Raw genomic sequence first — 27,529 nt, 5'->3', positions numbered from 1 at the left:
GTTTGCGTCGCGTCGACATTTTATATTTTACAAAATAACTCTTTTTACTGCAGCCTTTTCAGCAAACAGTTATGCTCCTTAATATTATTGTGGATATCGTAAAATATTTTTTTCAAATAACTTATTTGAAATTCAAATCTTTTGTAAGATAAAAACGTCAATTTTGATAAATGTAATGCGTCTTTTGCTTAAGTCTGATGAAAAGTATTCATAAAAAAAAAAAAAAGTACTGACTACAAACTTTTAAAGTTATTTTTTATTTTATAGGATGACATTCTGGATTATATAATTTGTAAATATTAGTTATTAATAAAGTTTAAGCAAATGATGTCAGAGAGATGCATTAAATATATCGTAAAAACCCCTATTGAAAAATAAGGTTTGTTTTTCGTTCTCCATTTTTCTTTATTACCAATCAGCTTTTGATGTTTAGCTCTAACCATTCAACAAACTTCTAACTGCATTTTATGTTTATTGTATGTATCATTAAGATATATACAGATTAATTACATGTTGCTTATGAGAACAACACTGTTATCTGACTTATCATCTGTGGAAAATATTTCAGAGGCATGTGGAATAACAGTCTTGCACCTGCGTCTGTTCTACACACACTGTACCTGCAAGACCAGACATGTTAAGAAACCGACAGATGGGGATGCTGGAGATCCATGACAGGAAAATATAGTTTAGAAGCACAGAGTCATTTGACATTAACATCAACAATGGGACACTTACAGTATTATTTCTCTGTATTAGTGTTCAAATAATTTCTGTGGACGAATAAGGACTAAGTCTCTCTCCTGTCAATCTAGAATGGAATACATCTAAAACAAAGCAGATAAAAAAACAGCATTTATCATAATGGAGATGGTGCCCCCTAATGATTCAGCAATGCAAGTGACAACTTCAGTGGTTCTGAAACCCTGTAAGCCTGCAGTGAAAAGATGTATGACCTAATCTGACCCACAATCCATCATTCCAGGTGGGCGTTTCTGCGGGCAGGCAGGAGGTTTCGGTCTGGAAGCCTCTGCAGTGCAGCTCTGGCTGTTTGTGGACGTCTGGGTGTCAGTTTTTCAGATGTGTTAGAGAATGTTATTGGTTTGTGCTGGGTGTTCGAGCATTGATGATTCCCAGTATCCTCTGACCTAAATTGGGAGAATATATTGAAGTCAGAAATGCATTTTAGAGTAATACTTAACACTAATATGAAGTTTAACAGGAATGACGGGAATATACCATTGTGCTCTAAGTGGGGAGACCGCAGGACTAGCAGAGGGTCTATGAGGTTTGTGGAATATTTGAGGAGACACAGTCTGAGATGATACAGCCATAATACTCTGGGGAAACACGTTTCTGAGATCAGTCCCAGGAGTCTCCTCTGATGGTCTGGGTTTTCTGATGTCAACATAATGAGGTCCGAGTCTCCGAGTGCGGATCTGTGCTATCCTCCGGCCAGCAGGGGGAGCTGCTGCATTGGGTGGAGGTGAGGGAGACATGGAACAGTCTGATAAAGAGGTTAGTCTCAACATCTCTGGAGATCCTGAAGCACAAGAAAAAAAAACGTGGAGACACGTGAGGATCATTTATAATTTTCATTTATATACACTATATTGCCAAAAGTTTTGGGAGGCCCGCCTTTACATGAACTTTAATGACATCCCATTCTTAATCCATAGGGTTTGAAATGGAGTTGGCCCACCCTTTGCAGCTATAACAGATTTAACTCTTCTGGGAAGGCTTTCCACCAGGTTTAGGAGTGTGTTTATGGGAATTTTTGGCCATTCTTCTAGAAGCGCATTTGTGAGGTCAGGCACTGATGTTGGACGAGAAGGCCTGGCTCACAGTCTCCGCTCTAATTCATCCCGAAGGTGTTCTATTGGGTTGAGGTCAGGCCTCTGTGCAGGCCAGTCAAGTTCCTCCACATCAAGCTCGCTCATCCGTCTTTATGTATCTTAGTAGACCCTGGCTTTTGGACTTGTTGCTGGTAACAGTCTGGATGATCCTTTTCTTCTTTGGTCCGGAGCACACAGCGTCCATTCCTCCCAAAAAATACCTGAAATACTGATTCATCTGACCACAGTACACGTTTCCACTGTGTGATGGTCCATCACAGATGCCTCCGAGCCCAGAGAAGTCGACGGCGCTTCTGGACACTGTTAACATAGGGCTTCCTTTTGGCACAGTGCAGTTTTAACTGGCATTTGTGGATGTAACTACGTATTGTGGTACTCGACAAAGGTTTGCCAAAGTAGTTCTGAGCCCATGTGGTGATATCGCTTATAGATGAATGACGATTCTTGATGCAGTGCCGCCTGAGGGATCGGAGATCACGGTTGTTCAGCTTAGGCTTGCGCCCTTGTCCTTTACACACTGAAATTCCTCCAGATTCCTTGAATCTTTTAATTATGTTATGCACTGTTGAATGTGAAATATCCAAATCTCTTCCTATCTTTCTTGGAGGAACATTGTTTTTAAACATTTCCAATAATTTTCTCACGTATTTGTTGGCAAACTGGCGATCCTCGGCCCATCTTTGCTCCTAAAGGATTAGACCTTTCTTGGATGCTGCTTTTGTACCAAATCATAATTACAATCACCTGTTGACATCACCTGTTTCAAATCACATCATTATTTAACCATTTTACCTCCTTACTAGCCCTAAATTGCTCCTGTCCCAACTTTTTTTGAAATGTGTTGCAGGTCTGAATGACAGGAAAGGATGCATATTTACAAATGACATGAAGTTGACCAGACAAAACATGAAATATTTTGTGTTCATATTGTCTGCAATGAAATACAAGTCAAAGTAAATTTAGAAATCACTTCTTTTTTTTTATTATTTGCGTTTTCCATACTGTCCCAACTTTTTCTGATTTGGGGTTGTACAATTAAAGTCCCTGCTAACACACAAACCGTAATAACTAACTGTTCTCACGTCATGTAACAATGTAGGTCAAAAACACGAAGGTCAACATTTCAGTGCCTCTCCATATTAAACTGGTTATATGTAAATTAATTTCATTTTAGATATGTTTAAGGTCTACATTATCTGTCCTACTAAGGAGGACTCCTATTTTGATGGGTATTATAGTCTACGGGTAACGTAGTGAAAGGAAGAGCTTGCACGCAGTTTATCGGAGTTGTTTTGCAGATACAAAGTTTACCAGTTATTAACTGCACCCTCGAAAAGGCATACGGTCTGTGTATATGTTTGTTTACTGTTAGTTGTTTGAGTGTTTTTGCGTAATTTGCTGTGTATGTTAATGGTAATGCAACGGAGAGAGATAGTTTGTGAATGAGACGTTAATGCGCACTTCTTATGCTTTGTTTGTTCAGCTCAGAGTGTTTGTTCAGAGTGAATAACGATGCAATAAACTTGATAAACCATCAGTTAAGTTTGGCCATCATTCGGCGGAATATACGCTACAATCTGTGTCCAAAAACATCTTGGGATAAGGTTTTCACACTGACAGCTGTACATTGTAAGATATAGCAACTCCGTTTGTTTGTCCGAGTTAGCAACAGTAACTAAGGGGGGCGGGGCTTACCGATAGGTCAATTGCTTCCACTTTGTTATAATACCACTAACAGTTGACCGTGGAAAATGTAGTAGTGAAGAAATTTCAATAATGGACTTATTGCACAGGTGGCAACCTATCACGGTACCACGATTGAATTCACTGAGCTCATGAGAGCGACCCATTCTTTCACAAATGTTTGTAGAAGCGTCTGCATGCCTAGTGCTTGATTTTATACACCTGTGGCCATGGAAGTGAATGGAACACCTGAATTCAGTGATTTGGAGGGGTGTCCCAATACTTTTGGCAATGTAGCGTATATGAGAGAAATAACGCAAGTGACTTACCTGCTGGGGGAGATTGAAAGGATGAATCAGGAGAGCATGTGTCTCTGCAGACAGTTCTGCCTTTAGTGATGTCATCACTGCTGAAACTAACACTGCGACTGCCTTCATCGTCATACTCATCATCACTGCCGTGGTTTCTTATTACCTGCGGCTGCTGGTCCTCCTCAATAGCCAACAGATGTCTGTCAGAAGTCAAAGCACAGTGCCCATTGTTACATAGGAAGTAAAGTGTGTGTGTGTGTGTATGTGTGTGTTCGAGGAGTTTCATTACTTGTTGTGTTCAATCCTCCAGCTTCTGAGCTCAGCAAAAACACCACTGCGGTCCTCACTGCTCGACTCTTCGTAGTCATATGTGTGTTCGGGAACGTAACTGCTGAGCCGTGTGCTGGGTCGGGTTTGAGAATGAGAGTTTTGGAGCTGAGCAGATGGAACAAAATTGTTTTCATGGGGTCTTTAATAGCTAATTATATTTCCGTACAGTATATGGATCAGTATGAACAGATTCACCTTTATTTTCTGTCTTTGTACTCGAACAGCCTGTAGTGGATTCCCACAGAAAACACTGCCAAGACCTGTGGAAATGTCACATATAACTTTCTAACTTGTAGCATAAACCAGTAAATATGTGATATTATACATATATAATAAATACAATTATTGTAATAGTATTAATGTATTATGTAGCGGCTGGACAGATCAGACACACAATTAATTTTTATACACTATATTGCAAAAAAAGTTTTGGGACGCCTGCCTTTACATGCACATGAACTTTAATGACATCCCATTTTTAATCTGTAGGGTTTAATATGGAGTTGGCCCACCCTTTGCAGCTATAACAGATTTAACTCTTCTGGGAAGGCTTTCCACAAGGTTTAGGAGTGTGTTTATGGGAATTTTTTGCCATTCTTCTAGAAGCGCATTTGTGAGGTCAGACACTGATGTTGGACGAGAAGGCCTGTCTCGCAGTCTCCACTCTAATTCATCCCGAAGGTGTTCTATCGGGTTGAGGTCAGGACTCTGTGCAGGCCAGTCAAGTTCCTCCACACCAAACTCACTCATCCATGTCTTTATGGACCTTGCTTTGTGCACTGGTGCGCAGTCATGTTGGAACAGGAAGGGGCCATCCCCAAACTATTCCCACAAAGTTGGGAGCATGAAATTGTCCAAAATGTTTTGGTATGCTGAACTAAACTTTACACTTGGCACAATGTAGTCAGGAAAGTACTGTTCTCCTGGCAACCGACAAACCCAGACTAGTCCATCATATTGCCAAACAGAGAAGCGTGATTCATCACTCCAGAGAACACGTCTCCACTGCTCTAGAGTCCAGTGGCGGTGTGCTTTACCCCACTGCATCCGGCGCTTTGCATTACACTTGGTGATGTAAGGCTTGGATGAGCAGCTGCTTGGCCATGGAAACCCATTCCATGAAGCTCTCTACACACTGTTCTTGAGCTAATCTGAAGGCCACACAAAGTTTAAAGGTCTGTAGCTATTGACTTGATTTTACATGGCCTACCACTTCGTGGCTGAGTTGCTATTGTTCCCAATTGTTTCTCTTTGTTATAATACCACTAACAGTTGATCGTGGAATATTTAGTAGTAAGGAAATTTCACGAATGGACTTATTGCACAGGTGGCAACCTATCATGGTACCACACTGTTCACTGAGCTCTTGAGAGCGACCCATTCTTTCACAAATGTTTGTAGAAGCGTCTGCATGCCTAGGTGCTGGATTTTATACACCTGTGGCCATGGAAGTGATTGCAACACCTGAATTGAATGATTTGGAGGGGTGTCCCAATACTTTTGCCAATATAGTGTATATGGTCTTTTGTATTGTATACTGTTGTATGCATGCCTTATGATAAAACTATTAGATAATGTAACCTTCTTGGTATCATGCTTCATATTAAAATAATCCTTGTTTTACTCTCTACCCATTGGTTATATAACCTCCTCATATCATAAATTAAATGCTTGTTACATTAATCAGAGTATAAAGGGAATGTATTCATGCAAATGTATCAGATTCCAAACAAAGGAACTTTTATCGCTTGAAATTACACCCACTTCATTGGGCCTCAAAGTTACACGCCATAAGTTTCCACTCGGGAGAGAGTCAAACTGAAAACCACTTAAGTTTGTCATTCTTCGCTCAACCCTGAAGAACCTGATTGCAACTTCCACCATCAAACTACCGAACCATCAAAACTTTCTTCTGAGACTGCACTGTGCAAGTATAGTACATTTAAAGGTCCCATGGCATGAAATCTTCATTTATGAGGTTTTTCAACATTAATATGAGTTCCCCTAGCCTGAATATTGTCCCCAAGTGGATAGAAATGTTGATCGGTGTAAACCCGAGTCCTGAAGTTCTGGCTGTCTCTCTCTGCCTTTGAGAAAATGACAGGCCAGACGAGCCAATCCTGAAGTCTCCTGGTTTGACGTCCAAGCAGGAACGGTTACCTCCCTCTCCTCCACCCAGAGAATCTGGCACGCCCATGCAAGCGCTCGAGAGATCATTGCTTGTGAACGAGTGAACGCTGGCAGTTTCTCAGTGTTTGGATGTACAAATGAAAACAGAAGTCTTTTTTTCAGTTCCTTCTGATCTGTGATCAGTGATTTCTGATGTGTAGCTAATTATTTATTATTCGTGCACACAATGCGGCTTCTCTCTCCAGACAGAACGGTGTTTTCGTGTTTTCTATCTTGTGAGTCAGTGTTTTTGTACGTCCTCGTCGCGTCTATCGGTTCTAAAATGTGCATACAGTCGTTTCTGCTCAACATCGGCAGAGTAACATCATTAGAGATAAACCTCACGCACGCCGAAGCTCGGGCTGCACTGGCCGGTCGGCCTTCAACATCCCCGACCCCCAGTACTTCATCTGGCCCACAGCGGAGGCACCAAACGCGGCGTGAGATTAAGCAGAAGGGGGGTAAGCGTGAGCATATCCGGGCTAGCCAGCCTAGCCCCACAATAAACTGGATTACATTCGATTACTGCTGTTGTGTCTTTGTTTGCGCTGTGTACTCAACGCGCGTCACTGACGCTTTTATTTTATTTTAAAAATAATGCTATTATCAACACTTACTTTTAACTCGTTCATCTCGACAGCTGTAATGGTACTTTGCATGTGTTACAAAGTTGGTAATAATGATGAAGATGGACTCGGTGTGACTGGGACTCGTGTTTATTCAGAACTCTCAGATACAAACACAATAAACTCGCGCTGACTGACAGCTCTCTCATAACTCAGTAGTTACTCTAAATAACTTTGTTAGCAATCGCTGAGCTCCATCTCTGGTACATTAGTGATGTCCGGTTCGCGAACGATCTTTCTTTTTAACCAGTTCTTTTTAGTGAACCGAATCAGTTCACCAAATCGGACTGAATCGTTCTAAACGTTTCGCGTCTCCAGTCAGCGCTGATCCATAATTTACTAAAGTTACTAACTTTCTGACATGAGTGACAGTCCCTCCGACTAGAAATAGACTAATAACCTGAAGTATATGCTGTAACTACAACAGTTCAGACATGCTGAGAACTGATGTGAAGTGAACTCAGGTCCATCCGTCTCTCTGGCAGCAGCTCGTGCCTGCTCCTGCCTCGTAGACCTCGTTAAACCACGCCCCCTCCGCTCATTTAAAATGCAAAGATGTCAGCCAATCACAACAGTGGGCGTTTTTACTGAAGTCTCACAGCAGACACGCCTCTTGAAGCAGGGCATTCAGCCACAGGGCAAACAGCAGTATAGAAAAAATGCCTTTTATTTATAAATTATGACATTTTATGATGTAAAAGTCATACTAACAATATAAGTACACCTCAGGAAACATTATAAAATAATAGAGGTTTAGTATATGTTGTAGACCTCTTGTTAGTAAGGTGCTTTAAAATTAAGAAACTCATGGTCCTGTTCAGGTCTTCGCTTCATTTTCATTCATTCACTTTCTATTTTACCCATGTATGCGTGAGGGTGTATGTCTTTATTTAGACTAGTTATGTATTCGTAATTTAGTTAAAAGTTTTGTGCACATTTACATGACTATTGATTCTGTGGTCACTGCTTGCAAAACAAAGTCCTCTCAAAGGGATAGTTCACCCAAAAATTAAAACAAACCCATGATTTACTCACCCTCAAGCCATCCTAGGTGTATATGACATTCTTATTTCAGATGAATACAATCAGAGTAATATAAAAAAATGTCCTGGCTAATCCAAGCTTTATAACGGCAGTGATCTGCAGTCCAAAAAAGTGCATCTATCCATTATAGAAGTACTCCACACGGCTCCGGGGGGGATAATGTGTTTCCAAATGCATGTCATGCTGCAAATTCAGAGCACATGCAGAGATGATTCCGTGTGGAGCAGCATTTACTGAAAATTGAGCCGCTCTGAGACACTGAATGCACTGGATCATGAACTGCTAGCTTGTAAACGAACACATTGATAAAACATGCGACACATAAATAAATGCATAAATAGACTTTGCGATTGATAACCACATTAACCATATCACTATTTTGATTTTATTTCAATGAATCTCGCAGCTCTATGTGTCAAAATAATGCAGTTTTACCTTTTGTTAGATCACTGGCCTCGTGGTTCAAGATGGCAATCTCGGAGCAAGACGACCCTGGTCTTGAACCGGTGCAGGAAGTAAGAGGTCTGGCACTGTCTGAACAGCTGGAAAGACTGCTGGAGGAGATTCTCAGATCGAGAGGCTGGGCTGAAGCAGGTCTGACGCCGCAAACACTGGCAGATCTCTCTTCTGATGGAGAGAAACATTCTTAAACATATCAAGTGCTGCTGAAACAGTCTTTAGACAGTCTTGGCAGCTACTGCTCGTCTTTACCTGTATCTGTATTTGTGTCATTAACTGAACCGCCTTTGATCGATTCTTTGAGAAGAGTCCAATTCTGCAGTGAAGTTCCACAGCTTTGAGATTTGGCCTCTTCAGCATGTATGTTATCGAGGAAGCTCAGCTGAGGTATCCTCTTATGGACCGCAGACCTGTAGCTGTAGTCTAAAACCTGTTCATCAAACAACACAAACTAAATGCGATTAATCTATCTGGAAAACTAATTATTTTGTGTTGTTCCAGTTGAAACACTGAAGCAACCACTCAGAAAACCCTAGGAACTGCAGCAACATGCTAACAGCCACATCATGGTGGAAACTTATCCCTTATTATTATACATGTTGACAACAGTTGTGCTGCTTAAAGAGGCCATATTATGCCCTCTTACAAAGTCTTGACTTTTTTATTGGGGTCTACTAGAATAGGTTTTCATGCTTGAATGTTAAAAAACCCCCATTATTTTTCACATATTTTACATTGTTGTAGCACCTCTTGTCAAAGTCATGTCACGTTCAATTTCTTTATCATGTCTTGTTTAGTTTAATAGTTCTAGAGTTCTAGGGTACGTTTACACGACAACAATTTACTAAAAACGGAAACGTTTTTTTCTTTTTGTACAGATGACAACGTTATCAAAACGATACCTGTTCACACCGATCCACAAAATGACTAAAAACGCTATATCATGCATGCCAGGCCAGCAACTAGCAATGTCACTAAATATTGATATACACCGTTAATTCGGAGGAATGAATTGCACTTTTCTATACGTCAGTTCAAAGTGACCGTGTCTGTCAAGATACATTTTTTAAATCAACTTTGTTGATTTAAAGATGTTTCAAATGGGTGCAATGCGTTTTGTGGTCTGTGCTGACCCACGTCGCGCATATGATCCTTACTAACGTGTCTCTGGACCGGAGTAGACTGTGCGCGCGCCTGTGCAGTGTGCACATACTCATTCTTTTACAGAGCAGACTCACGCCAAACGCGCACGCCTATAGTATAGACTAAACACATAATACGAATTCGCATGACGTTGCCGTTTTCACAGACTCATGTTTTTGTTATTTACACAGTCTCATTTTCAAAAAATTTAACTCTGAAACCTGTTTTCAAAAGTTTGCTTTTTCAGGCCCCCAAAATGCTGTTGTTGTGGAAATGAACGGCAAAAACGCCGTAAAAATTTTTTTTTAGTTGTAAATGGTGTTGTGTAAAAGCCCCCTAGTTTGTAGTTTGCTACCATGGTTTTGGATTGCATACTGTGACAAGTCTCCCGAGCTCTCGTCAGCGTCGCCCTGGAAACAAACACGGATCACCTGCAGCCACTCAGCACAGCCCAGATCCGCACAGCTGCAGGCGATCACCTCACCATGGGATACCAGTTTGAGCACCAACTCCACTCCAACAAAGCGCTAACACCTCTCTCTCTCTCTCTCTCTCTCTCTCTCTCTCTCTCTCTCTCTCTCTCGTTTGTTCAGATTTGTGCAAATAAGCCCACCCTCCGGGGGCTTCTCACTAGTTCTGTGTTGCGTGATTCTTCACCCTGCCACAGTGGTGGAGAATACGGGCAAGAGCGTGAAGAATCACCAACCATCCCCGAACTTTTACTTAGTTTTTTTTGTTCCTTTCCCCCACAGTTAACTCACGAGAACCCGGAAAAGGGCGGCGCTCCTCCCCGTCATGGAAGACCTGCTCAAATGCCTGACGGAAGTGAGTATAAGACAACAACAAATCGCCGAACACCTAGCGACTCGTCAGGCAAAGGTGGAAGAAGAATTCGCCGCCCTCCGCCTCTCCGCCGCTCAGCACGTTCCGCTTCCTGACCCCCGCGTCCGAGTAACCCAGCTACTGCCGAAACTAACCTCCCAAGATGACGTTGAACTCTTCCTGCGGATGTTCGAGAATACAGCGGTACGGGAGAACTGGGATCGCGACGAGTGGGCGCGGCTGCTGGGTCCCTTGCTGACCGGTGAGGCGCAACGAGCGTATTTTTCCCTTCCCGCTGAAAGCGCTGGTAATTATGATGAGTTAAAGAAAGAGATCCTCGGACGCCTCGGGCTATCCGCCATTTCGGCCGCCCAGTTCGGCCACGAGTGGGAGTTCAAGCCACGACGCCCAGCCCGCCCCCAAGCTGCCGAGCTCTCGCGGCTTGTTCGTCACTGGTTGCTCGAGGGAACCCCCACCGCGGGTCAGGTTGCGGAACGGGTGACGATCGACCGGATGCTCCGAGGGAATGACGAACCCAACCTCCATCGGCGAGCTCGTCGAGGCCATCGAGCTGGCGGAGGCGGCGATCCACCGAGCGAGCGCCGTCCTTCCCTCGGAGGGTGGTCCAGGAGCGACGCACGCCAGAAGGTACCCCGCGACCAGTACACAGGCCAGCGGCTCCCGGCCCCGTTGACGAGCCGATGCCCACTGAGGAACCTGCTCCGCCAGCACGCACGTGGTTGGCTGGCTGCAGCCTACATCAAGACCCGCCCCACGGAGCTCTGCGGGCGGAGGTTAAAGTCAATGGACGATCAGTACTGGCCCTCCTGGATTCCGGAAGCTCGGTCAGTCTCGTCCAAGCCACCGTCCTACCGCCACAGAAGACTTCCAAAGCCCAGCTGCCTATCACCTGCGTTCACGGCGACACTCGTCACGTCCCGGCACGGCGAGTGACTATTTCTGCTGGCCCTGGCGCCTGGCCGGTCGAAGTGGGCGTTGTGAAGGATCTGCTTCTTCCCGTGCTTCTTGGACGGGACTGGCCCGGGGTTCGAAGAGCTTCTTCGAGCCACCACGCAGCCAGCCAGCCAGCCGGGCCGGGAGCCGCCACCGAAGTCGCCGCAGACGACGGAGAACCGCCCTGCTGGTGTCGGACAGCGGGAGAGATGGTGAGTCCCCCTCCCAGGCTTCTAACGTGTTCCTTGATGTCTTTCAACAGGTCCAGGGAGGGGGCTCCTTTGCGAAGGCCCAGCTGGAGGACGACTGACTGAAGAATTGTTGGTCACAAGTCCGAACGGTAGATGGCCAAGACCACCAGCCAGCGCCCCATCCTCTCCCGCACTTCGTCGTGAAGAGTGGCCTGTTGTACTGTGTCACCCAGCGGAGGGGGGAGGTAAAAGAGCTGCTCGTGGTTCCCAAGCCAAAAGTGGAAATGGTCATGGAGCTGGCCCATAGCCATCCAATGGCCGGCCACCTGGGGGCCGCAAACACCGTCCAACGCATCCGGGACCGTTTCCACTGGCCGGGCTTGGATGGAGACGTGAAGCGGTTCTGCCAAGCCTGTCCCACCTGCCAACAAACTGCGCCACGAGCTCCTCCCCCCAGTCCACTCATTCCGCTTCCCGAGCGGATTGGAATGGACCTGGTGGGGCCGTTGCCTAAGTCTGCCCGAGGACATGAACACATCCTGGTGATCGTCGACTACGCCACCCGGTATCCAGAGGCCATTCCCCTAAAGAAGGCAACGGCAAAGAACATCGCCAAGGAACTCTTCCTCCTCTGCACCCGAGTCGGCATCCCAACAGAGATACTGACGGACCAAGGGACCCCCTTCATGTCCCGGCTAATGGCTGACCTCTGTCGGCTGCTGCAGGTAAGACAGCTCCGGACCACCGTGTACCATCCCCAGACGGACGGCCTTGTGGAGCGGTTTAACCAAACCCTGAAGCAGATGCTCCGGCGGGTGGCAGCCCAAGACCGGAAAGACTGGGACCCTACGTCCTGTTCGGAGTCCGAGAGGTGCCCCAAGCCTCTACCGGGTTCACCCCGTTCGAGCTGCTCTTCGGTCGTCAGCCAAGAGGCCTCCTGGACGTGGCCCGAGAAGCCTGGGAGCAGTAGCAGCCAACCCCTCTCCGCTCCGCCATCGAGTATGTGAGGGGAAATGCGTGAGCGGATCGAGAGGGTCATGCCATTAGTCCGGGAACACCTCACGAAGGCCCAGCGGTCCCAACAGCAACACTACAACCGGGCGGCCCAACCACGTGAGTTCCGACTACCTGCTGGGACGCCGCTTCACTCTGATGACGGATCACGCCCCGCTACAGTGGATGGCCCGCGCTAAGGACACCAACGCCAGAGTGACACGGTGGTTCCTGGCGCTCCAGGACTTCCATTTCACGGTGGTACATCGGGCCGGGACAGCCAACTCCAACGCCGACGGACTTTCCAGGCTGTGGTCAGCTTACGCAGGTCTGTCAGGGCGCACTCCCCGCCCACCCCTATGTTCCCCAGTGTATGTGTGTAACTCTCGTTACAGGGGGGGGGGGTGACAAGTCTCCCGAGCTCTCGTCAGCGTCGCCCTGGAAACAAACACGGATCACCTGCAGCCACTCAGCACAGCCCGGATCCGCACAGCTGCAGGCGATCACCACAGCCTTTAAAACACAGCACCATGGGTTTGAGTTTGAGCACCAACTCCACTCCAACAAAGCGCTAACACTTCTCTCTCTCTCTCTCTCAGACAGCAGCCTGTGACACTCCGGCCACACCGTCTCACTGACGTCACCGCGAGCCACCCTGCACCAGAGGAGACAAGAAGCACCGCGCACCAGCACTTCACTATCACCACGTTTGTTCAGATTTGTGCAAATAAACCCACCCTCCGGGGGCTTCTCACTAGTTCTGTGTTGCGTGATTCTTCACCCTGCAACAATACCTATTCCATGTTTCTTCGATTGCTATCCTCTGTGTAGTTAAGCCTTCAGTTTCCTCAATTCTGTGTTAGTCGTTGAAGTTTATGGTAGTGTGTTCTCGCTTTCTTTAATAAATCAAATTTTTCATTATTCTGCGTCACGCATATCTCTTTATTGGATTTGCTACACGCACATGGTCCAAGGCACATATGCTGCCTATATGGAGTGGGTGGTGGCTCACTGTGACTCAGTTCACTGTCTGCCCCGTTGATGAGGACATCTGCCCAGACGCACTCCAGACCAAGATCCCAGCTCAGCCATGCCTGCAGACCACAAGCCAGAGCCCACCACAGACACGGAGCCTGACCCTGCCATGAAGTAAGAGCCAGAGCATTTCCCAGAGCCTGAGCCCATTGGGGAGTCTGATCAGGTCATCAAGGGAATATTAGTGGATTTCAATGAGATGGATTGGAGCCCCGTCCACACTCCTCTCACTGAGCGCCTTTTTATGAGCTGGTCCCTTCTGAGGTATTATTTGATGAGCTGGAAGTTGTAATTTTTAATGGTCTACAGTCTCCACTGATCCCGTCCAGTCCCAAGTCATATTCATCTCTGCTAGTTCAGCCCATTCTCTGTCTCCCTTCAGCCCCATGACGGGGCTCCTCAGGTGTCCCAGTTGTCAGCTCCGCCTTGGAGTGAGGATCTTTCAGCTCCATCTTGAGCCTCTGTCGCACCAACTGAGGACACTGGAATAACTGCCAAGCCCGCGTCTCCACCTTGGCACTCCAGACCTCTTGTGTTACCCTAGGTCTTTGTCTCCTCTGTTGTGCCTGGGTCTCCTCCTATTATGACTTCAACTCAGTCAGTCAGGCTCCAACTCAATTTGTCGGGCTCCAAGTTGCCAAGTCAGACCAGCTCCAAGTCGCCTTTGGCTCTGCCCAGCTCCAAATATCCTTCGTCACGGATGGTCTCGCTCAACCTCCCTCTCCCTCCTCAGCTTCCTAAGCCAGCCAGTTCCTTGGCCTAACCTTCGCTGTCTCGCTTCAGCCCCTTGGCTCCTTCAGTGGTTCCTTCCAGCTGCTCAGATCCGCGTTGGGCAGTCGATCAGGCTCTTGGCTCCTCCCTCCATGAGTTCTGCCGTGGGCTTTCATCCTTGCTCTGCTCAGGGTCATCTTCTGGCTACTCCCTCCATCGCCTCCTCCCTGGCTGATCTCGCCCTTAGTATTCCCTTCTACCAGCCCCTATTGTCAAGTCTATCTTCAGATCCTCGTCCACCTCTGGAACCCCCTCCCTCCCTCCCCTGTTGGACTTGTGCAGTGTGAGGATGCGCTTTCCTGGGGAGGGGTGTTATGTCACAGTCATGTCATGTTTGTTTCTTTATCATGTCTTGTTTACTTTAATAGTTTCGTTGACATGTTCTGTTAAGTTTCTTTGTCATGATTTTCCCTCTCACTGTTTCGCATGAGTTCTAGTTCATAGTTTGTTACCATGATCTCTAATTAGTTGCACGCCTGTTAGCTGTTAGTTTCTGTCTCTATGGCTCCTACAGTTGAGGATCCATTCAGCCAATCTCCGGATCTGGCGGTAGAACTTTTTAGCATAGCTTAGCATAGATCATTGAATCGCAATATTACGCAGCACCTGGCGCTATTCAGGCGCTGCATAATATCATTGCGCCTGCTGCACCCATGGTACGGCAGCAAAGTTCCTTGATTATTACGCAGGAATGAGAGTATAGTTTCTAGCCATATTGTAACTTTTCATTTTCCGTCTGTCTAAGTACACAATGTAACTACAGAAGAGTCAAGTTTTAAATAGGAAAAATATTGAAAATATGGTAATTTTTGAGAGAGATGATCTATGCTAAGCTATGGTAAAAGTGCTACTGCCAGACCCGGAGATCGGCTGAATGGGTTTGAAAATGGTAAAACTCAACTGTTTAACTCTAGGGGAATTGGAAAATGAGCCTATTTTCAAAAAAGTGCAGTGTTCCTTTAACACTGTAAAAGTTTTGTAATGTCACTTATGATCAATTGAATATGCCCTTGCTGAATAAAAGTGAGTACAGTAGTGTACATATATGTACTATATCACTTGTTGCTGTGAAAGGAAATGCAAAGGCTCGTTTTTATCTGCAGTAAAGGAAGTGAGTGAAAGACAGAAAGAAAGCAAATGAGGTCACCCTTCATTTACCACTTCATGAATATTCAAAGCAGTTTGTTCATTCACTGAACACTTGCCCCAGTTTTGTAATTCCTGAAACTTTAGTTCCCCTTACTGATTTAAGATTCAGTTTTCGGTTACTTTTCAGTTTTCTTACTATTTTCAGTCAAAATGTTGATATGCGTAAAAAATAAATAAAATATACAATAAATAAATAAAAGATAAAAGAAATTATTGGATGAAAAACGAAATGTTATCTTGGCAGCTAAATGAAATAAAATATGTTTAAGTTGAAGTACTAAAATTACTAAAACTAAAAAAAAAGATTTTTAAAACATTAAACCTAAACAGAAATATATAAAATTATGATGAAAACTGAAAATATGAAATGACAATTTCATAATTAAAAATATGTATAAATACTATCATAGTATGTAAATATTACAAAAAAAAAAACTTCTATATTGGTCTGTCTCTCTACATACATTTTTATGAAAAGCTTGCAAAATATAGAAATGTAATAAATAAGAAATAGATAATAAATACCAATGATATTTAAATAAATAAATTGAATGAACAAACAGGTCAATACTAATAGCAAATAGTTGGTAACACTTTACAATTAGCTCTTGTTAGTTAACTTTATTTAATGCATTAACTAACAATGAGCAATACATTTGTTACAATATTTATTAATCTTTGTTAATGTTAATTAATACAAATGCATACAAATGTATTAGTAAATGTTGAAATGAACATTAACTAAGAGTAAAACATGCTTTAGAAGCATTTTTAATAATTAGTTAATGGTGTATTACTTATTGTAAAGTGTTACCAAATAATTTTACTGGCTTATTTTGTTCTGCTTAAATGTAAAAGCTTAAAGGGCCCAAATGTAGTAATGCACCAGCACTAATATTCACATAAATCATTTCACTTGTCCATTTCGGGTCTCTAATATCAAACATATTAGCCTGTTGTGTCATTTCTATAATGGATGGGGTGGGGCAGCATTACATCAAGTGGTCAAAAATAATGAATTCTGATTTAATGGACTATATGGAGACATCAATATCTGTCGGGCCCATTAGTCTAGTCAACCACAGAGAGAAGCTGAGCCTCATCTCTCTTATTCTCTATTAGACAGGCTGTCCATAATCTGCTTCATAAACTCTTCATGTACCTCTGACATGCCTGGACTGGGGCAGATACACACAGGGTTTCCTTCCAGTGAAAGCGTTCTGAGCTTCCCACAACAGCCTAAAAACAACAACTGATCCAGATCATCAACATCATTCCCCTCCAGGTCCAACAGCTCTAGGTGTTCCAGGATACTGACTGGACCCAGGTCTGATATACTGTTATACGCCACATACAGCTCCTGAGGAAAACATAATACAGTACAAGATCGATTCATTTATTTTTATTCAAAGGTTTAAAAAAATGTACATTTCCCCCGGTTTCACAGACAAGGCTTAAGCCTAGTCCCAGACTAAAAGGCATGTTTGAGCTGTTTTAACTGAAAGCCACTTCCACTGACACACTATATTGCCAAAAGTTTTGGGACGTCTGCCTTTACACGCACATTAACTTTGATGACATCCCATTCATAATCCGTAGGGTTTAATAGGAAGGCAAGGTTTAGGAGTGTGTTTATGGAAATGTTTGACCATTCTTCTTGAAGCGCATTTGTGAGGTCAGGCACTGATGTTGGACGAGAAGGCCTTGCTCGCAGTCTCCGCTCTAATTCATCCCAAAGGTGTTCTATTGGGTTGAGGTCAGGACTTTGTGCAGGCCAGTCAAGTTCCTCCACACCAAACTCACTCATCCATGTCTTTATGGACCTTGCTTTGTGCACTGGTGCACAGTCATGTTGGATCAGGAAGGGGCAATCCCTAAATTGTTCAAAGTTGGGAGCATGAAATTGTCCAAAATGTCTTGGTATGCTGAAGCATTAAGAGTTCCTTTCACTGGAACTAAGGGGCCAAGCCCAACCCCTGAAAAACAACCCCACACCATAATCCCCGCTCCACCAAACTTTACACTTTGCACAATGCAGTCAGGCAAGTACCATTTTCCTGGCAACCGCCAAACCCAGACTAGTCCATCGGATTGCCAGACAGAGAAGCGTGACTTCTCTGTCTTCGCCACTACAGAGAACATGTCTCCTCTGCTCTAGAGTCCAGTGGCGGTGTGCTTTACACCACTGCATCTGACGCTTTGCATTGCACTTGGTGATGTAAGGCTTGGATGAGCAGGTCAGCCATGGAAACCCATTCCATGAAGCTCTCTACGCACTGTTCTTGAGCTAATCTGAAGGCCACACAAAGTTTGGAGGTCTGTAGCTATTGACTCTCCATAAAGTTGGCGACTTCTGCGCACTGTGTACCTCAGCATGCGCTGACCCCACTCTGTGATTTTACGTGGCCTACCACTTTGTGGCTGAGTTGCTGTTGTTCCCAATTGCTTCCACTTATAATATCACTAACAGTTGACCCTGGAATATTTAGTAGTGAGGAAATTTCACAAATGTACTTATTGCACAGGTGGCAACCTATACAGTGGCCGAGAAGTGCAAAACAAATCACAATTCCGAAAAACAAAATAACAAATTATAAATGCAATGGCAAGTCCAAAAACAAATTAACAAATCAGAAAACACAATGACAAATCTGAAAACCTCACAGCAAATCAGAAAACACAACGACAAGTCAGACAAAACGGAAAAGGTAGGTATATGTGGCGATTGGCGAATGGAATACTGACCGCTGATTGGACGAGACATCTGTCAATCAAGACATGCAGAACGTACAGCAGGCTGCGGCAGGAGAAAGTTGATTCGCGTGTGCATGTGTAAATATTAGAGCGTCTCTTTTTTAAAGGCTAATTTAGTGTGATTAATTATGGGAAAAGAAAAAGTTTCATATTAAATATGCCTACCACTGTCTGGTTGAACCTGATCTGATAAGAGAGAGAGCAACCTGAGTTTTCCCGATCCCTTCCTTTTTCATATACCCATCGCTTATCAGCTTGGAGAGGCATTTAATTTTAAATAAAAATAAAGTGTCTAACAGGTAGCCTACTTAATAGACCTACAATATGATATGATCTGTTTGCACTAAATGGCATCTAGAATCTAGAATGACATCTAGAATAGCTTCTGCCAACTTTAAATCAAGAAAAGTTTCCATTGGCAAGGAAATGGAATTTACATAATGCATTTACACTGCATGCTATAAGAGTAATGTTTTGTTTTATGGAGTATTGATATGTGAAATTATGAAGACGAAATGACACAAACGTCCATAAACGATACTGTGACTATATCAACATGCAATATCGTTGACGAAATGATCTTAGATCAAACGTAGGACAGTTTCTACGCAACATTTTATAAATGAGACCCCTGGAATGTTGGGGCATTATAACTGCTTTTTTTTTTGCAAAGTGAGTGACATAATAATTTTAGCTTGCATCTTTGCAGATCATAAAAAAACAATTACTATCGTAGACTATATATCTCTAATATTTACACATGCACACGTGAATCAACTTTCTCCTGCCGCAGCCTGCTGTACATTCTGCCTTGATTGACAGATGTCTCATCCAATCAGCGGTCAGTATTCCATTCGCCACATATACCTACCTTTTCCGTTTTGTCCGACTTGTCGTTGTGTTTTCTGACTTATTTTGTTTTCATATTTGTCATTGTGCTTTCTGATTTGTTATTTTGTTTCCTGGAATTGTTATTGTGTTTTCTAACTTGTTAATTTGCTTTTAGACTTTCCATTGCGTTTATAATTTGTTGTTTTGTTTTTGAATTTGTTATTTTGTTTTCGTAATTGTGGTTTTGTTTTGCACTTCTCGGCCACCGTAAACCACGGTACCAGGCTTGGAAGTGATTAACACCATGGAAACCATGGATTGGCCATGGGAGTGATTAAAACACTTGAATTAAATGCTTTGGAGGGGTGTCCCAAATACTTTTGGCAATATAGTGTATCTTAAAATATATCAGTGCCATTGTTTTATCTCAAAATGCACACCAGTAATGTGTTTGTAAAAGTTACTTAAATGTCCTAATTGAACTAAGGCCTAATCCTAGCTTAATATAAGCCCTGATTGTGAAACCAGGCCTTTGTATTATTTAATACTTCATAATACGATGGATTTGTGTCATTAAAAAAACAACTTTCTCCTGTTAAAATACTTTGACATTAGAAAAACAAGTACTTTTTACTTGTGCCTTCCAAAAAAGAGTTGAATCAGTCCATTCTCTGTAACCCTTTGCTTTTAAATGTTGTTGGATACCTTTAAGGAATAAAAAGCATGAATTCCATCCAGGTCGGTCAGACCACATCGAGCCAGCCATAAGATCTGCAGATGGGAAAGGCTGGTTCCAAGATCCCTGAGGAAATACTGAGAATAATAAGCGATCATTGCCCTTCTCTCCAGCAGCAGCAGCAGCATTCCCTGACACACACCCTCTATCCATATTATTATATTTCAAGGATTAATTGTGTTTTTATCTTCTGTGATATTGAATGTCGTCTGTTGTGCATTCTTTAAAATATTTGGTTATTCTTATGTTTGTTGATGGTTTTTGAGGATGAGGCATATAACACAACCTGTCCATGTTGGCACATATCATTTTGAAGCTTAATATCCAAGTGCCCAACTTTTATCGTAGATGAAAAGTACACTTTAAAGGGATAGTTTGTGTTCAACAGAAGAAAGAAACTCATACAGGTTTGGAACAACTTGAGGGTGAGTAAACGATGACAAAATTTTCATTTTTGGGGGAACTATCCCTTTAAATAGTGTTAATATTCTGCAAAATGAAAAGTCATTCAGGGTTTAGAACGAGGGAGAGTAAATGATGACAGATTTTTCATTTTTGGGTGAATTATTCCTTTATGAATGTAACAACGTAACTTATGTAGGGAAATGGAGGTCTTACCTCACAGATGAGATCAAACTATTGTTCAATTTCAGCTGTATAAGTTTGGGCAAGGAGATTCCTGTAAGACAAGTGGACAAAAACACACAAACGTTCATTATATTTCACAGGAGGTAATGTCTTCATAGCTCATTCAGCCATATCAATCCAAACAACACCCGAATGACATCTGGACCATTACTATTTTTTACAATGTGACATGATTTTCATGACAAGTAAACATTTGGCCCCACCAAGTTCTTAAAGGATTAGTTCACTTTAAAATGAAAATTACCCCATGATTTACTAACCCTCAAGCCATAGGTGTACATGACTTTCTTCGTTCTGATGAACAAAATCAAAAAGGATATTAATAAATATCCTGACAATTCCCAGCTTTACAATAGCAGTGACGAGTCCATTGAGTTTGAAGCTCAAAAAAGTGCATCTATCCATCATAAAAGAAATCCACACGGCTCTGAGGGGTTAATAAAGGCCTTCTGAAGCAAATCGATGGTTTTTTTAAAGAAAAATATCCATATTTAACATGCTATAAAGTAAAATATCTAGCTTTTCCGTAAGTTGAATACGGAATGCGCACTGGCGGAAGCTAGATATTTTATTTGATAAAGTTTTACATGGATGTTTTTCTTACAAAACCCCATCGATTCGCTTCAGAGGCCTTTATTAACCACCCCGGAGCCGTGTGGAGTATGTTTATGATGGATGGACGCTGTCACTGCCATTATAAAGCTTGGAAGCGTCAGGATATTTATTAATATAACTCTGATTGTGTTCATCAGAGAGAATAAAGTCATATAACGTTACAGCATGGCTTGAGGATGAGTAAATCATGGGGTAAGATTTGTGAACTAATCCTTTAATACCAGCATAATGCAAAAATAGATAAAATAATTATGTATAAAATAAATAGGCTATATTTTAACCAAAAAATCTCACCAAAGTTGTCTAGAATGTCCTGTCTGGTGTCAACACACATCTCTAGTGACTTCACTTCTTGTAGATTGTCTGATCCAGAAAGGCTTTTCTGGGGGGGGAGAGAGAGACATTATACAACTTATAACCATCAGGTGGGTTTGTAATATCATATATCGTGAACGTTTTTACATTTATCGCCCAATCATAAGAAATGTTTAATGTTTAGCCTCAACACTGAGAGCCTACCAACTTTTCTGGTGAAAGACATATTTGATCCATCATCAGGTCAGAGAGCTCGAGTTTAGGGTTTAATTTAAACTCAGTCACAGTGGCTCTTCTTTAGCGTTGCTTCACTCGACAACTGCAACCTTAGTTTTCCCTGCCCTGAAATAAATGTTAACAGTTTTAGACAAAACGGCAAAGTCAATGAATTAAGGAAATTGTTCAAACATCATACTATGTGTGTTTTATCTTCATACAATATAAATCTTACCTATTGAGACTAAACAACGTGATATTCGGTGTATGAACATTCGTCTTCTTCTGTCTCACTCGACAGCAAGTTTGCATAGCAACGGGAAATACTTCCTGGATACGCGGGCACACGGGTTTTGTAGTCCATGGCCCATTTTCACAGCATCGTAAATCCTGCAAAGTTTATTTATTTATTTAGCACTTATAACAATACACTTTGCATTATATTTGCATACAATTACAGAAACTTAGTTGACGCTGTGATGGTAAAATAAACATAGCCTATTTCTCTCTTCTGACTGCCGTCATCAATCTCCTTTTTTCCCTCTTTTTGAAAGTTGTGAAAACACTATTGTGGAGTTTCTTTTGCTATTTGAGCAAATGGGAACACAAACAAATATAGATGTATAAATATAAAATATATATAGACTAAACACGTAATTCACATGCGCATGACGTCCCCGTTTTCACAAATGTGCGTTTTTGTAGTTTACAAAAATGGGCACTTTGAAACCTGTTTTCACAAGTTTGCGTTGTCAGGCCCCCAAAATAAATTAATTAGGCTAATATGTATTGAGTTATATTGATTTCAGATATTTGGAAGCATTCATATTTTTGTTGGTATTTTATTTCATTTTATGACGGCTTCCGCTTTTGAGAAACCTGGAAATGTGAAAATGGTCAATTATATCTTCGTGACTGTGTATGAATAGTCATACTATAAGTTGAATGCACAGGAAATAACAAATTCTACAAAGATGAATGTTTAGTAGATGAATATTAGGCTACATTCACACTTACATTAGGACGTGAACAACCAATAACTAGAAGGTTCAAATTTTACACTGACTTGTGGCCAAAACGACCCCCCCCCCCCCCCCCCTAAGCTGGTCACATAAACAGCAGTAGAAGAAAATAAATAAAAAGGCCTGGTCAATATACTCACTAAAATTTACAAAGACAGGCCTAAATATTTACACAACTTAAAATGTCTTATGAAATAGGCCTACCTATGGTTATGGTAATTAGCCTATGTGATCAGTCACTAGGGGTGATTGCCAGATTACTTGGATGTTTTAAATATGTACCCGAATATACTAACTAATCTAACTAACTAACAAAATGTTTAAAGATAGCACATGCTTAAAAACCGTAATCACACTCCAAAAATAACTGTATAGTTTCTAAATCAGAAATACATTACATCATATAACTACACATGAGGAGAGATGTTACAACTTGTTGCAAAATTGCAAAAGAATTACAAGGACAGCAGTAAATATAAAAAACTTTTATTTAGTTATGCAATAAAATAAATGATACAGTAAGAGGAGCTGTTTGTGGATAGTAGGCATACTAATCCCATTGGTTGTTGTGTTATTGAGGGTGGGATAACGCGTTGTGATTGGCTGTGTTCTTGGTGGATCAGCCTCTCAGGCACAAACGAGCCACTGACTAACGTCACCGGGATCTACTTAATATTCATGAGCTGAGCCTTTGCCATAGTAGGATTGGTGATTGGGCTGCCGGGGCGGTACCGTGTGTCGTGTGGGGCTGGGCGTAGGCTGCACACACACACACACACACACACACACACATAGCGGAGCACATTGTTCACAGTGGACTGTCTGCTACATCTAATACAATCCAGGAAAATCTCGAAATAAACGAAGTCTCCTGGAGAGTGACTGTGTCCGGGGAATCAGAGGTGATGTGTACATTTTTTGCTATTAAACCGTGAATCGTTTGATTGCAATGTAACATTGTAATGTGACCAAGTGAACCGACTTATAGTGGCAAATATTGTTTACCTTAAACATATTGCTATTAATTTACAGACACAATTGGCCGATGTGTACGGTAATTGTAAGTGTGTTTTTATAATTGCATGGAGAATGTTTACATATGTGCGAACAATCAGTCATCGATAGATCTATAGATTCCAGGGCTGTTCTGTGTTTTCTGCGTTTTATTCTAAATTGTGTGTTGAGAATTGAAATATAACCCTCGTATGGTGTTTATTTAATTAGTTTATATTTGATTCACCCTTCATAATGAAGCCTGTTCAAGCATCTAAACACTGAATCAGGTCAGTTTACACTGAATCAGACTCTAGTAATCGATCAAACTGACCGTGGCTCTTCTTCCCGACAACTTTCAATATAATATTTATTGGAAAGGATTTCAAGTCTAAAACTGAATGTAAACATGTTGTCTAATTATCTGATTTGTTAAGTTTTGGTGGCATCCATGTGACAGTTATGAGCCTCTCTGTAAACTCGGGTGACGCCCCATAGTATCCGACGAACAATTGCAAATTCTACTATGGCGAAGACTAGCTCATGAATATTAAGTAGTCCATCCCGAGTTTGCGTCGTAGTGTTCCAATGGCGAAGGACTGTTAGCCGAATACTAATTCGATTCCGCTGACGTCGCTTAGTAGCCCACCAATGGCAAAGGCTGAATGCATGAATATTAAGATACCTCAGCATAGTAGGGTTCGTAATAACTGAACTATGAAGAGCAGGGCGGAAGTTTTATCGCAGAACAAGCCGGTTTAGGTCGCTTAAAGGCACAATATGTAAAATTTTGGATTAAAACATTTAAAAAAACCAAGAACAATGTTATATATTCTGTTGACTTGTGTACTTGCATTATCCCATATGTTTCCAAGAATGTTTAAATCCAGAGAAATAAGCTATTTTTACCAGGACAGGAAAGTGTCTGTGAGTCAATCAATGACATCATACCTACGCTCGATTTCCGGTTTTATTTTGTAGAAACCATGGAAAAACCAAACATGCTTTAATATATTGTGTTTTATGAGGCAGGTGAGGAATAAGAGTTAGTCTTATTGTTTGAATCTCGTTTTCTTGATTTACCGTGAGCACCATGTTTTACCATGCCTAATCTCTTACTGCGGTCTGAAACAAGTGTCTCATAGCAGCCGTCGAGAGAATGCACAGAGTAGCGTTATAACATAACTTTCAACACACTCAAATAATATATCTAATATGGTAAAACAGCGCTGCGTTACCCCACTTACGCTTGAGCGGAAGAAGCAGAAACGTTCATCTGCGGCAGAATAAAAGCTCTGCGAAATTTAGCTCGGCTTTGTTTTGAATAAGCGACCTCTAGTGGCGGAAAATTACATATTATGGCTTTAAATTAGGACTGTCAAAAGATTAATCGCGATTAATCACATCCAAAATAAAAGTTTGTGTTTACATAATATATTTGTGTGTACTCTGTATAATTATGTATATATAAATACAAACACATTCATGTATATATTTAAGAAATATTTGCATGTATATACTGTATATACATTTATATAATTTATATTATATATAAATATAAATATTTTATATATAAATATAATAAATTTTTCTTAAATATATACTTGCTTGTGTGTGTTTTTATATATAAATAATAATTATACACAGTACACACACACATATATTATGTAAACACAAACTTTTATTTTGGATGAGATTAATCGCGATTAATCTTTTGACAGCCCTACTTTAAAATAAAACTACAACCAAATATAATATTAAATAAAAACACAAACTTATAAAAACTTTTGTACATCAACAATGATGTACTAAAACGACAACGTTGTCAAAAAAACGATCCCCGTTCACACGGATCCGTGAAAACGACTAAAAGCGCTGTATTATGCGGCCAGGCCAGTAGATGGCAATGACACTTTGTAAAGAAAAAACTATAAAATAGACTAAACACATAATACACACGCGCATGACGTCACCGCTTTCACAAATGTACGTTTTTGTCGTTTACACGGAGACGATAACGGTATCGTTTTCAAAAACTTGCACTTTGAAACCCGTTTTCACAAGTTTGCGTTTTTAGGCCCCCAAAATAATGTAATTCGCATGTATTGAGCTTCCAGATATTTGGAAGCATTCATATTTTGTTGGTATTTTATTTCATTTTTCGACATACTGTGCAGTAAAGTATCTGCATCTGCAACAAACAAACAATGCCTTGAAGTGCCTGCAGTGTAGGGCAGCAGATTTAGGCTAGACAGATGTAATGATCTGACCAGTGATGGTTATTTTGGGGGATGATGTCAGTAGCTCACTCAGCCAGGATCTGTTATGGTTCCTCAGTATTCGATTCCTTCGATTCCATTTCCCATGTGAGATTCCTTTTACAGTCTAAACCTGACTGGAAATCACTTAGGCCTACTTCTTTTGTACGGTTGTGGCTCAGGGAAAATTGATACTTGAGATTCTTTTGGGACCATTTGCTTGAGTTCTAACATAATGTTTAGCAATATATGATTTTAAATAACTGTTTATGACATAAAGGTTCACAATGATTAGGCAAATAATATTCATTCCAAAACCTAGGTATTAGATATTGATGTCCATAAAATGCAGACCTTATAATGTCAGTAAGTTTACCCTGAGCTTATAGGGTTTCAAAGTGAGCTGTTGATATTGCCCGCTCATGGTGACAGGGTGTATGTATGCTGCTCTGATGCCTTGGCAGATCCTAGAGTCGACGTCTTGTTCTTGCTTTCAGACTTTCCTGTAGTTTTTGAGTGATAAATCACGACGCTTGCTGAAGAGCCATGTTGTTGCTTTCCTAAGCAATCACACTTACGATATTACAGGTTGTATTCACACTTTATAGGCCCTAGTTTATAATATGCTTATGCCTGAATGCCTTTGGCCGTGCCTTTGAATCTTTATACATCCAAACAAAAACAACAAGCCTTTAAAGGGTTAGTTCACCCAAAAATGAAAATTCTGTCATTAATTACTCACCCTCATGTCGTTCGACACCCGTCAGACCTCCGTTCATCTTCGGAACACAAATGAAGATATTTTTGTTGACAGCTGATGGCTGAGAAAGGCTTCAGATAGGCCTCCATTGGCATTCAGTACATTTACACTCCCAAGACCCATAAAAGGCACTTAAAATGTTGTTACAAAGTCCATCTCACCACAGTGACTCTACAATAATTTTACGAAGCGACGACAATAGTTTTTGTGCGCAAAAAAAATCAAAATAACGACTTTATTCAACCTCTTCTTGTCTTCCGTGTGTGCCTCCACGACGCATGCGCGAGTATATGACGTAGCGCCGGCGTTTGGGAATCCATGAAATGCACACTTTAGCCCGATTTTGAGAACTACGCAGAGACCTAAAGCACTATCAATGTAGAATTCAACAGCTTAGACACGCGCGTCTTCCTCTGCTTGTAAACAAATCGCTTCTGGGCCATGAGTCCGAACGCCGGATCTGCGCCATATTCTCGCGCATGCGTCGTGGAGGCACACACAGAAGACATTAACAAGTTGGATAAAGGTGTTATTTTGATTTTTTTTTTGCGCACAAAAGCTATTGTCGTCGCATCGTAAAATTATTGTAGAGTCACTGTGGTGAGATGGACTTTGTAACGACGTTTTAAGTGCCTTTTATGCGTCTTGTGAGTGTAAATGTACTGAATGCCAATGGAGGCCTATCTGAAGCCTTTCTCAGCCATCAGCTTTCAACAAAAATATCTTCATTTGTGTTCCGAAGATGAACGGAGGTCTTACGGGTGTCGAACGACATGAGGGGGAGTAATTAATGACAGAATTTTCATTTTTGGGTGAACTAACCCTTTAAGATGTCTTCTAGTCCA

At 41.9% G+C, this 27,529-nt stretch overlaps 2 protein-coding genes across 3 annotated transcripts in view; one reads left to right on the top strand and one right to left on the bottom strand.

Moving 5' to 3' along the window:
• Positions 1–238: 238 nt before the first annotated feature.
• lrrc56 (leucine rich repeat containing 56) lies at positions 239–21,963 on the bottom strand. Of its 2 annotated transcripts, none has more exons than XM_079810298.1 (13): positions 21,887–21,963; positions 21,644–21,777; positions 21,415–21,502; positions 20,476–20,536; positions 19,827–19,923; positions 16,699–16,896; positions 8,731–8,908; positions 8,455–8,646; positions 4,376–4,440; positions 4,140–4,285; positions 3,869–4,050; positions 1,240–1,543; positions 239–1,148 (listed from the first exon to the last, which is right to left on the bottom strand). In XM_079810298.1, the coding sequence occupies exons 2-13, from the start codon at positions 21,659–21,661 to the stop codon at positions 977–979; spliced, it is 1,701 nt and encodes a 566-aa protein (XP_079666424.1). In that variant the 5' UTR covers positions 21,662–21,777; positions 21,887–21,963; the 3' UTR covers positions 239–976. The 2 variants fall into 2 exon arrangements, with proteins under 2 accessions (XP_079666424.1, XP_079666423.1); XM_079810297.1 differs by having other exon boundaries at positions 411–1,148; positions 21,640–21,777; positions 21,887–21,961.
• Positions 21,964–23,417: 1,454 nt separating this feature from the next.
• The window catches only part of hrasa (HRas proto-oncogene, GTPase a), a 33,196-nt gene continuing 29,084 nt past the window's right edge, over positions 23,418–27,529 (top strand). The window contains exon 1 of the mRNA XM_079809889.1: positions 23,418–23,575. The gene's annotated coding sequence lies outside the window, so the exon portion shown is untranslated. The remainder of the gene's footprint in view (positions 23,576–27,529) is intronic.

The sequence above is a fragment of the Gobio gobio genome, assembly GCF_949357685.1.
Source record: "Gobio gobio genome assembly, chromosome: 25".
NCBI classification, from domain to species: Eukaryota; Metazoa; Chordata; class Actinopteri; order Cypriniformes; family Gobionidae; genus Gobio; species Gobio gobio.
The sequence above is the reverse complement of the archived record's forward strand: the minus strand, read 5'-3'. Positions and strand labels throughout refer to the sequence as shown.

Excerpts from the sequence above, each read along its gene's own strand:
- lrrc56 (XM_079810297.1), bottom strand. The coding sequence starts at position 21,675 with ATGATGGATCAAATATGTCTTTCACCAGAAAAGTTG. Across the intron at positions 20,537-21,414 it reads GGACATTCTAGACAACTTTG|GAATCTCCTTGCCCAAACTT; the intron begins GTGAGATTTTTT and ends CTTGTCTTACAG. Across the intron at positions 8,647-8,730 it reads TGACACAAATACAGATACAG|AAGAGAGATCTGCCAGTGTT; the intron begins GTAAAGACGAGC and ends TCTCTCCATCAG.